Source organism: Uloborus diversus, chromosome 2 (genome assembly GCF_026930045.1).
Source record: "Uloborus diversus isolate 005 chromosome 2, Udiv.v.3.1, whole genome shotgun sequence".
In the NCBI taxonomy this organism is placed as follows: domain Eukaryota; kingdom Metazoa; phylum Arthropoda; class Arachnida; order Araneae; family Uloboridae; genus Uloborus; species Uloborus diversus.
Window position 1 is genome coordinate 214,798,683 of NC_072732.1, and position 12,776 is coordinate 214,811,458.

General features: G+C 32.1%; 1 protein-coding gene across 1 annotated transcript in view; it reads left to right on the forward strand.

The window, feature by feature from the left end:
• The window catches only part of LOC129217669 (importin-13-like), a 31,286-nt gene extending 18,896 nt beyond the window's left edge, over window positions 1-12,390 (forward strand). Inside the window, exons 12-20 of the mRNA XM_054851997.1 lie at window positions 32-133; window positions 1,817-1,964; window positions 2,054-2,235; window positions 4,180-4,344; window positions 5,023-5,265; window positions 5,933-6,346; window positions 7,608-7,697; window positions 9,491-9,672; window positions 12,079-12,390. Coding sequence (XP_054707972.1) covers window positions 32-133; window positions 1,817-1,964; window positions 2,054-2,235; window positions 4,180-4,344; window positions 5,023-5,265; window positions 5,933-6,346; window positions 7,608-7,697; window positions 9,491-9,672; window positions 12,079-12,190 — 1,638 coding nt within the window. The 3' untranslated portion in view covers window positions 12,191-12,390. The remainder of the gene's footprint in view (window positions 1-31; window positions 134-1,816; window positions 1,965-2,053; window positions 2,236-4,179; window positions 4,345-5,022; window positions 5,266-5,932; window positions 6,347-7,607; window positions 7,698-9,490; window positions 9,673-12,078) is intronic.
• The last annotated feature ends 386 nt before the right edge of the window (window positions 12,391-12,776 follow it).

The following is a 12,776-nucleotide window of genomic DNA, read 5'->3' on the forward strand; positions in this document are numbered from 1 at the left end:
GCAATATAGCTCTTCTTTCTTTCTCCCCTAGATGTACTGCTATAACATCCTACGGCAAGCTGCTTTGGCCAATTTAATTACTCACTTAAGCATTGCCACCACAACTGTAACTAATGACCCTTCACAGTGGCAGGTAATAACTCATAATAATTAAACTATTTTTAAATCTCATCAATTGGGCCATTTCCAAACTTTTAAAAGTATTTTTTTGTGAAGGAGCATGCTTAAAAAAATAGGCTCTGACCGTTTTTTAAATAATTTGTTAGGCTTTAATATTTTTAAAAAATTACTTAAATTGGTGCACTTTCATTGTTTATGCTTCTGCCGATGACATCACAAATGATGAAATGCCATTCACAGAACAAAATACTTAATTCGCATCTTTACTCATGTGTATTGCCAACGATAGGGTTGACAGCAAGCGTGGAGCGCAATTTTAATTCGCTTCTTTATTATCATAACGTGGAAACGCGGGTACAAAGATGCGCCAAAGTGCATCATTTGTAAGGTCATCAAGACCATGCCTCGTTTGAAAAATCGGACAGTTTAAAAATTAATTAAAAAATAACTGTTGGGAAAATAAAACTGTTTTCTGGGTCCATGTTTTTTTTTTGCTTATTCTATCAGTTTTAGTGACAAAAGTACTAGTTTCGACTGAAGGAAACAACCCCATTCCTAAAAAACGGATGAGTTGCAGTTTGGATATTATTTCAAAACAATCAACTCTCCAGTTATTGGTATCAGTATTATTCTTTTGCTAATTTAGGAGAGAATCAGTTTCTGTTCTAACCTTAATTTGTCTTTCTTATTTTTGTACCTGAAATCTAGGCCAGTATTACTATCACTACTTTGCAAAAGAACATAAAAATGTTTGTCTAGTACGTACAAAAATGAGACAAGTAAATAATGATGAAGGAATTTTTTTATGAAATTACATTGTTGTGTCTCAATACAGAATAAGATTCTACATACAATGGGGTAACAATCTTAAAAGACCAATTTTTTGCTTATGGTAATCTGACTCTGAGGTACAGATTTATTCAAATGGATCTTAGGCTAGCTGGTATTGAGGTTGTTTACCAGCATTAATTTGTTTATACATTCCTTGAGTATTACTGAGTGTTTTTTTTTTTTTTTTAACAATGCTGTAAGTTTTAAATAATACAATATAGTTCATCTATTGAAATTTTGATCTCTAAGTATTTCAATATCCAATCAAACTTTTTTTTTAAATAAAAGTTTCTTTATTTTAATATATGAAACAGAAATCAGTCACAAACTGTCATTGGTAATCTTTTATATAGAATTGGATTTTATTTATTTTTTTAGTCTTTATATGAAATATTATTGCTATTGCTACTATGGAGAATTTATTGCACAGACATATATAAGTGGAATGCTTTCAGTAAGAAACAAACAGTGAGGTAGATGATTAGATATAACCATATAAAAGACATTTAAATAAAACTAAACTGTTTGTTTGACTTTTTTTATGTTTCAAAGGCCAGTTTATTTGCACTAAAAAGTCGATGTCTAATTCAGTATTTTCCAACTTGTGACCACTGTTTTCAACAAGCTTCTGCGCTAAGGTAGACATTTACTGCTGAAAAAGCTAACATTTTGTTCGTTAAATCATGAAGTGACCTGACTTAAAACAGGAAATGATCTTATGCATGATGATAAAACATAGCAATTACTTAGAAAAAACCATGATCATTTCAACTATTGTTTTAATATAAACCAAACTCTTATTTTAAGTACTATTGAAGAAATAGTTTTTCTCGGTGAATAAAAATCAAAACTTATCTCTTTGCAGTATTTAGAGGCTTGCCTTTTTGCATTCAAAGAAGTTGCGGAGAATGTGGACGTGAAGGAATCTTGTTACATACCCATGTTTATGGCCCATTTGGGAAACATTCCATTGCAACATATACGAATTATTTCAGCTACTATGGAAGCTATTGGTAAGTTAATCATTTTTGAGTTTCATTTGGTACTGTTTATTGATTTTTTTTATGTTTTTTTTTTTTTTTAATTTAACTTCTTTTTACAGGTTCCTTTGCAGAATGGATTAACATGCATCCCAATGTGCTGGGTTGTGTCATACCACTGCTGCTCATGGGACTGCGAAATTCTGAAGTGGCAATTTCTGCCACATTTGCGCTAAAAGATATCACAAGGGATTGCTATTCAACAATGAGGCCTTTTGCAGAACAGATACTTCATACTAGTCTGGTAATTATGCATTTATTTTAAGTGCCTATGTCTAATTTTAACAAAACATTTCACATGCTATTCAGCATGACCAGGGCTGCGAAATCGGAGGGAAAATGACCTACTCCGACTCTTGAAGTCCTTGAGTCCTTTACCTCAAAATCAATCTGACTCTGCAGTCCTGAACGTGACCCTCAACATTGATCAGCGAAAGGAACCTCTTGTACATAGAAGAAGTTAGATTCGTAAGCAATGTTGTGTATATCATACTGTTTGTGCTGTGTATAGAAATATATAAATCACAAAATATGCCCTATATACAGTCAAATCTTGTCAAGGTACACTTTTTACTGCAGACATTTTTCTGAATGCTGAAGTACTTGGTGAATTCCTCTGTAACTTAGGTGTATTAAAGCAATATCCTTAGTTTCATGCTCACAGTGTGTTGTTATGACTTAAAATGTTTGAAAAAGAATTTTTAAAAAATTGAATCAGCCTAGATTTTGAAAGGCTTTTTAACTTTCTCAAAATGTTTTACTAACAATTGGATTTCGTTTGCTATGTTGCTGAGAGCATTTTTTTACTTCAAAAGATCTTTATTCAGCTTCAAAATTTCTTGGAGCTGACACTAGTCAAATGGGGAGATTGATGTAGGCGAAAGGCATAAAAATGCTCTGCAAAAATGCTAAAAATCTCCCCCCCCCCCTTTTTTTTTTAATGTGAATTTCATATGTGTTAAAACCTAAAACTTTAGAAAATAAATCCCGTGAAATATGTGTTATTTATCTTCGCAGTCGGAGCCTTTAATGACCTTCAATACTATAATGAGTTAAGACAACCCTTAAAACAATCCAATTAGTTTAAGGATATCTAGCTAATCATTTATTAACTATTTTATAGATCTTCTAACAAACTATTGCTTGAATATCAAGATTTTAAAAATCCAAAAAGTTAGTAACTTTAGTGTAAGTTTGAAGAAATGAGGGAATTTAGAAATAGTGCATTTGGGAGAGAGGGGGCACTGAATTAATTTACTTATAGATCAAACTAAAAGCATAACATAATTACAAAATTAGATTTTTTTTTCTTAATCATTCAAAAGATGTGTGAAATAATTAGTATTGTATGAAATATTAGGTCCACCAGAAAGTTCTGTCCATTTATGAAAAAAGAAAAAATTATACAGTTTTTAAATATTTAACAATATTTTCTGTATGATATAATTGCCTTCATTGCTTGTGACTTCTTGCCAGCTTGATGACAATCCCATTTTTGAAGAACGTCTTGTCTTTTAGAATCGCGGAACAGAAGCTGTTTAAATTTTTTACATGCAGCTCAGGGGCTTCACTAGTAAATTGTTTCGCATCCACCACACTTCCTAGGCATTGCACCATCCAATTATTCCTTATTTCTCTATTTGCAAAATTTTTTGGCTTGGAAAAAGGCCAAAAGTAAAATGATGTAAAGAAAGAAACAATCGCGGAACAGAAGCTGTTTAAATTTTTTACATGCAGCTCAGGGGCTTCACTAGTAAATTGTTTCGCATCCACCACACTTCCTAGGCATTGCACCATCCAATTATTCCTTATTTCTCTATTTGCAAAATTTTTTGGCTTGGAAAAAGGCCAAAAGTAAAATGATGTTAAGTTTTGCTTTCTTTGCTTCCAAAAACAAGGCACATTTTACCAATACCTTTTATAAATTGCTATCACACTAGCAAGAAGTCATAAAAATTGGTGTATATTAAGTCGTGCATTATGTTAAATGTTTTAAGAACTAATATATCTCTTTAAAACGGACAGAACTTTCTATTAGATCTAATCTTATTGTAAAAATAAGTCAAGTTGAACCGTTTTTTTTTCTTTTTCCAAAAGCATTCAAAATAGATACATGCGCACATTAATATTGTATATAATGTTGTTACAAAATTTAAAGAATCTAACCATTCAATATTTGTTTTTATAGGAAGCTCTAAAAGACAATGTTTTGAAATCTAGAGAAAAGGTTCGCATCATGTGCACGGTTGGCAAAGTGCTTTCTATCATGCCCTACTCTTTCATCATGAACTACTTAGATAACCTTTTGTCTCCAATTTTTTCGGAACTGCAACAGCAGCTACATTCCCAACAAGTAAGTATTTTCCTTGAAATGTATCCTCTTAATTGGGCAGGAAATGCATCTTTGGGTTCTTATTGGTTAAAACACTGCTGCTGTTGAAAAATTTCGATTTATTGTTCAGTTTGCTGTAGAATTTCGTGAAAGGTTCGTCAAATAGGGGAATTTTGTGGTTCAAAATCAGCACAGCTTGTGTTGAGTTTTGTGCATTTTGGGTTCAAATATAGCCTAGGCTTTTGACGATTCTAGACGACTTTTAAATCTGTCGACAAAAACAAACTTTAACCGAATTCATGGTCATTGATCAAGATTATTAAGAATAGCACAGGTTACAAAATATGCAGAGAACTACCAAAAAGTAATTAAGAGCTGATTTTTCATTTTTTTTTATTAACCAAAATATAAGGAGTCTGTCCAGAATTTTAGAACATGCACGTTGGTATATGGCAAAATAGGCTCAATTTGTCCTAGAGAAGCTTAAGTCCTTTAAGCTTAAAAGCGTTCTTGATTTTAAATATATAAGTTATTAATCAGTTAAATGATTTTTCCACTTAGAAATCTACTTGAATCACATCAGCTTCATATTTGTTGCTTACATGCTAACCTGTATATTATCGTTTTATAAATAAAACTCATTTGATTCTCTTTTAAATATTTTTTCACATATTTATTTTGTTGTGCTTCTTTTTCAAGCTCAGTCCCAACAATGCCACTGCTATTGTACTCAATCTGCATATGCTCTCTATGCTGTTTTCCACTCTCGACACTCACTGGGAAAAAGAGCATGAAGATGAAACTGCAGAAGAGAAGGAGTCATGCAAAATTCGGGAAGAAAACCTGAAGCAACCCCAACCTGTCATGTTTGTACTCGAGAAGTTGCTAGCAATATTCAAGGAGTTGGGCAATCAGTGGGAAGTCACTGAGCAGATTACAGAGGTACTTATGATCACTGGTCCCTTTTTTTTTATTACTGTGTGCAGCACTATTTGTATGTGGCTTATGGAGGAAGTATAAATGAGAGACAAGTATAAACTCAGAATATTCAGAAATGGTGGTTGCATGTAGTCGCTAATTATATTTATAACTTTCAGTCGGCTACTGACTGCAAGAAGTACCATTTTTTTTCTTAGAAAACTACTTTTTTTTTTGCTAAAGCAATAATTTAGAATCGGATCTTTAGTCACGTATGAAACAATTCCATGAGAATTATTCTTAATTTACTTTTCTTACAAAATGGCCATTTAAAATAATGACTGATCTAAACCAGCTGCTCCCAATCCGGGGGTTATTGACCCCCAAAGTTCTAAGTCAAGCAGTTTCTGACACATTTTAAACAGATGTACAATTTTCACGGCTTTAAAATAGAGTCCCTAAACACAATTCTAAGATACTTGCATTACTTATAATATTCTCCAGTTACATTTTATAATCTCATTGGATTTTGTTATAAGAAAACCCCTTTTTTTTTAAATGGACCTCCAAGTGTTAAGGATTGATGCACTTATTTAGTTCCACCGAATTTCACATAGAGCAGTTTTCACTTTGTTCATATCTGCAGGTTATTTCATTATGTCATACAAAAGGAAATATCCTTCTTTTTCAGGCTCTTTGTGATGCCCTGAAAAGGTCCGTCTCAATGATGAGCGACTCGTGCAAGATGTTCCTGCCCGACATGCTGAATCTCATCCTCCATCTGTATAAGAATTCACCCCATTCATCAGTACTGGACATGACCAAGCAAGTACTCCTGCTCTTCAGCACTGACGAGGACCAAAGGGGGGCGCTGTCTGGTTTCTTCGCGGAAATATGCGATCACACCATTCAGCTCTCCATGAAAGACTTCCGGGAGAGCACCGTAATCATCGAATCTTTCCTCCAGATGCTGGAGCAGATTGTGAAGCGAGCGATCGTGTTCTTCAAACATGATGCCATAAACCCACTTGTGCTGTTTCAGTTTGCGGTCGCTGCCTTGAATCTGCCGGAGAAACCGACGGTGAAAGCTGCTGCTGGATTTCTGGTAATTTTCCTCATGGATCTGTTATATTTAGGTTTTTGGTGCGCAAAAGATTAGATTTCAACTAACAAGGCTCAAAATTAACAGTGGTCCACTAATCCAAGACCACTAAAATATCCATTGGACCAGCAGAAAATAAATTTTAGTGGTCCATGGGATCATTGAAGCTTTCTTTCTGTTTTTCTTTTCAAAAATTATAAGCATCATCATTTTTTTAATCTTGTTGAAAGTTTGTACTTTTATTTACCATGTTTAGGTTTTCTCTGTTATAAAAGATAGAAGAAATTTCTACAGCATTGTAGCATATTGTTTTTACCAACCTATTGACTTTCTCCCAAAGCAATTAAGATTTCATTGGCTTAAATTCCTTTCCTGGTATTGGTGAACAAAAAGATGCCTGTTGTTTAATTCTTTTCCCCATTTGCTCAAATATGTCTGCTGAAAACTGGTAATTGATGCTAATAGTCATATTAATGTTTTTTTAACCTATTTTTTATTTTACATTATTTAAAATCTGGTGCAAGAAAGGACCATTAAAAGTGTGTACGGACCACTGAAATTTTGTACCTACTGGTCCGTTGGACCTGTGACTCTTTTTTTTTTAAATTTCCACTCCTGCCTAAGTTTTAGTAAACTGAATCTTGGTCTTGGACTATTTTAAAACGTCACTCTTCAGGCGTCACTTCTGCTGCAAATCTTACACAAAATTCCATATCATAAACGCAGCCACTTCATAACTTTCACCACTTTTAAGGACAATTCAGCTAACAGCAAAATATCAGTTTAAAAAAAAAAAAAAAAACTCCAGCTTCCGAGTCATTCCGAGTGTAGCCATGGCCAAAAGGATTTTAGATTAGATTTGTGATAGCTAAACATGCTCTTAGGATATAGGATTTCACTCACAAGTATGTAAAAGAAAAATACCCAACAACTTTTTTTTTTTTTTTTTTTCACAGAAAGGAAAAAGTTCACAAAAATCTTTTCTTTTTATGACAAAATGCACTCCTAAAAACAAAAACCTGGATTGACCTCTGCTCTTGATGTTTTATCACCCTTTATGTGTCAATATATTAGAAAATTAATGATGCCTATTTATGTTTTTCATGCGTAAAAAAAGGTTTCGCTTTTATTTATATTTGTTCTTACGTGTTTGTAAATCTAATAAAGAATAGTGGAGTAATGTGGCTATTAAATTTTTAGAGGGAAAAATTCTTGTCCAAACTTTTTTTTTTAGATTTCATTTTCTGAATTGTTTCTTTTGCAGGCAGAGTTTATTACTCACAGTAGAGAAGTTCCAAATATGTTAAATGTTGTAAATAACCAAGGAGAAGTGCTGGTCATGCAAGTGTTAAAGGTTTGTCATTTATGTTTCACTTTATCCCATAATTTAAATTATTTTTTCTTTTACTTTTGTCTCTTAATTGAAATCATATGCAAAAGTTTAAAACCAGTAGCCTTGGTAAAACATTCAAGGTACATTTTTGGTATATTATTAATTGCATCACTTGTGCAAATTATTTACACATGATTGAATCGGACTCATTCAACTGCTGCAAATAAACGAGTGAGCTAAGTTCCAGCAGATCATCTAAATGTTTAAAAAATCGTGAATTTGAAAATGAGTTACAAAAATTATGAAAAATTCAGAAATTGCTACACAGAAGTGTTATTTAGTTTTAACAATAGTCTTAACAACAATATATAGTAACAAATGCAATCTTAAATCCCCCTCTTTTTTAAATTTTAGGACTATTGTTAAATGTAAATATAACAATTAATATTTTTATCATTGACTTCTTTTTTTTGACACTAAATTTCTTGAAAAATCATTTCTCAATTCTGCTTGGGTTTTGAGAGCAAGTGTTTAACAAAGATGATATTTTTGCATTCTCAGTTCTTATGAAGAGCTTTTTCATAATTTTGTAAGTACAGTAAACTCCGGATTATCCACGGAATAGGGTGGCATGCTAACCGCGGATAAGTGAAAACCGCTGATAATCCGAACAATGGGTAAAAAAACGATACTACTGTATACAATAGCTAAAAAATATGAATGAAACTCAAACATACATTTGAGTTATAGCTAAAAACATTGCTACATTGCATCATCTTGAATGTAAAAAAATATGAGCAGCTAAAAAGCTAAAAACAAACAGTAACACAATCATAAGTTTAAAAAACATTCAGTGACAGTTAAAAAATAATTAAATTGTGAAAAGACACGCAGATAATCCTACCACCCAAAAGCGAGAGTTTACTGTATAGTATTGCTTGAAGAATGAAAACAAATTGTTCTGTATATAGACTCATAAGTCGCAGAAAATAGTAAACCATTAAATTTTTGAAATTTTGCAGACAGGTAAATGTGTGAGTAATTTTAAACATGTTGTTGCTTGGTTTGTTGTGTAATTGTATATATTTGTTCATTTTTACTCATATTTTATTTACTATTTATTTATTTAGCATTGTTTTGAAGTATTCAAAATAAAATTTGAATGTTTTGATGTTTGAAAAAAAAACTAAATCAGCTGATATAACTTTTTAGTTCGGCTATGTATTGTGTGCTTACCTACATTTTCTGAGTTGTTTTGGTTAAGCCTTTTAATTATTATAATACTCTATTAGAGCCTTGGCTGCATTGTTTTCAGTAATATGTTGTGTAAAATTTTCTTAGTTTACCTCTTTATCATTTAATGCATATGAATTTTTACCTGCTATTGGGCTTAATTGAGAAGCTTTTGGGTAGGCAGAAATTTTTTTATCTATAATGCTGCATAAACATATTTATTGCATTTTAAAAATATGGTTATTTAGGTGCTATCTGATCATATGAGGCAGTGAGAAGCAAAGGGAGGTAAGTGGCAAAATAAAAAATTGGAGATAACCAGTACAAATAGTAGGTGAACCCCTCCTCTATCTTGGGGAAAGACATAGTACAATTAACCATTCTAGGTACTGCTGTACAGCATGATTTAGAAAAAAAAATTCAATGACATCCTACCTAGGATGTTATTTTTAAAGTTATTTTACTCAAAACATGAAAATGTCCACTTACATCTCTTGGCTTCTCACTGCCTCATATGTACTCTTGCATTTCTGCTATCTCATACCTGAATCAAGAACTATTGTTTTTCTTTCTGTCTTCAGGTGGTCGGAGGAGATTCTCCAAGAAGCGTGGTGGAATACATGCCGGATATACTGATGGCCCTCAGTAAGAAATATTTTGATAATTTGTGCCGCTGGATGGTCCCATTTACGCAACAAGATGGTTTTCCATCACCTCGTGTCAGTCAGAAACATAAAGAAGAATTTACAAGATTAGTTCTGAAGTTAGTGTTACCTTCTTTTTACCACTCAAGAAAGTTATAACATAAGCTATAGTTTTAAAATTTTGGTACTTTATATGTTTGAGCTTCTTTTATTTAGTTTAATTTTATGGTACTTAATGGTTGATGGTACCTTATATTGGTACTTATACATTGAAATACAAAAATTTAAATAATAAGGAGTTCCCATTCCCGTAGTTTAATAAAGTTACTGTTGGGAATTCAAACTGATAGCTCAATCAAAACCCGAAGTTCAAAGAACTAAAAGCAGGTTCAAAGCAAGCAAACCCAACTGAAAATTTGTGGAATGATCTGCTCGGAAAGAAAGGACACATATTTAACAATTAAATAAACATTTTATTAAACAATAAATATGTCAAAACATGGAAATATTAACAAGTAAATAAAATTCACATTCTGTAACAACTGAATAAAAAAATCCCTCCAAAAATATCAGTTGGAAAACATTTCTTAAAATAGTATCATTAAAGTTCCAGTAAAATTCATATGACTAGTTTAATACAAGTACGACCTTGAGTCCTATGACAAAAACAGAATAGTTCAGACGAACCAGTTAAAAGCTCATACCAAACAAGCTATTCCTTCCTTAAAATTTGGCACAACATGTGAGGGCGCGATCCACCAATTTGGATCCCATATCAAAATTGTCCATGGCCATTCTATGCCACCATGCAGAATTCAAAAAAAGAAACCTGTCCTCCTGGACAACATGAACCATCCATCCAACGGACATCCAATCCAGCTCTCGAGCATGGACCTTCCATGGTCCTGTTTGTTAGACCTCTTCTCAGCAAAAACAACTTGATTTAAACTCTCAATTTTAGAGAGAAAATCCCTCACTTAAAAAGATCATCTCAAGGCAACAACTGGAACATGCCCGCATTTCTAGCTGGGCTCAACGAAAAACATCCTACATCTTTCAAAAAGATTCCACTCTACAACCTGGAACTCTGGAGCACACAGCTCCCTGGCACAATCTCAGCACCTCAGCAAAACATCGGACTGCAGTCACAACATGGTAAAACAATAAGACATTGATTGATTGAGAGTTCACACTTAAATAGCATTCCCTACCTCCCTACGCGATGGTGTGACGCATCTTAAAAAGCATGCATAAATTATATTGATAAAACAACTCAACACAGTTTACAATTTAAAACTAAGATCTTTAAAATTGTTTCCCACATGCATACAGCAAGAATCTACACATCTTTCCTATGACGTCACATCATGGCGGGTCAACAAACGCATGTTACACATGCATGGAATATTGGTTCTGGGAAACAATTCGTACGCCGGTAAAATAACGGGATGACATTCTAAGTTCAAAAAAAAAGGAAGTAAGTTTTGGAAACTTTTATAAACCTTCTAAAACTTTAGGAAATTCTCCAAGAACAAAAAATAAATGGCTCTAGTCCAACAGTTACACATTGTTTAAACAAAATAAACTGATGTATTTTAACACAGACATTAACGTCATTAAAATGCAAATTTTGTAACAGAAAAATGTAAGGTAGTATATATATATATATATATATATATATATATATATATATATATATATATAATAACCTTAGTTCAACTCAATGAAAAAATAGAGCATAAACTTAATTTAAGTACATTTAAATTTTTTCTGGGTAACATGGTGGGAAACATGAAAAAGGGAAAATGATTGCAACTACTAAAATTTACTACTCACATTAGGAAAAAAAATTAAAAAAACCTTTTGTAAAAGCCTTTTTTATATACTAAAATGAAATACCAGTATTTATTTATTAACAAACAGAAACTGGCAATAGATAAAAATTTTAAACCATTTAGCTTTCTTGTCAGCCAACAATGAAATTCTTACCAATCACGTAAACAAAGGCTTAGAATAGTATTTGAAATTTGCTAGGAGAGGTTATAATTTGTGTTGTATGTAAATTTGTATGTTCCAAACAAATTTCAACAGGTGAAATTTTGTAATTTTGTTTCATACTTTGCTAATTTTCATTGTTTTTAACTAGTATCTCTGGTAATTAAAATTCTTCAAAATAAGACCTAAATCAGAATGCTCTTGGTCAAGTCTCATTTAAAAGGAAAAAAAGGATTATCGAAATTGGTTCATCCATTTAGAGGCTACAATGTCGCAGACACAGACTCAGAAACACTGACACGTCAAACTTATAACCCTTTTTCTTTTTGCCTCTGATGTTCAAAAAAAAGCAAGAAAATAATTTGGCATTTGGCTTTAATTTTTGTGTAATAGTAAATTGTTTTACATGTTGTATTAAAAATAAATGCTCATTTTATTTTTAATTTCTTTGCTTTTTTTTTCACCATCTATTTCATTCTAAAATTAAACATCCCATCATACTTAAAAATATTTCGACCTCTTCTTTTCAGAGAAAGGACCAACAAAAGGAGGTTAAAAGAGACTGTTACTGAATTTAGCCTTCTGAGCCGTGGTCTCATCGGAACAGAATATGCAGCTCAAACATGTCAGATATTGTCGTGATTGTTTTATGTTAACTTTTTATGTCTTATTTAAAATGTATTTTTGTAACACATATTTATATACAAATCAGTTTTTAGTTTTTAACCAACAATTGGTTTTTGAATTATGATGCAGATAAATAATTGAACATCTATTGATACCAAATGAATTATGTATATAAGTATATATTTTGTTGAATTATTAAAAAGAATTTTATTGGATTTTTCTGTATATTTTGTTTATTTATTAAAATCATTTTATCTTTATTTGCGTTGGTAATGTGAGTACTGCACTTTAATTTATTTGATTTGACTTATCAACTAAAACAGCACCTATTTCTATTAATGTTCATTTTCAAAAAAGATTCAAGCCTGAAAAAGAAATGGGTGCCTATCTTTTTAGGCCAGCACTATATGGACAGTGTGAAGGACGAAAGGTTGAATTTCTCTGGCGAGTCAGAAATCTGTCTTCCAAGTTGGATTTATCAGATGAGTTCTGAAAAGTAGACTGTTTTCATCTTTACAATCTGTCTAAATGCAAAGATTTGGTATGATGAAACTCCACATGCATATCATGAAAAGTCAGCATTTGGCAAAATTCCCAATTA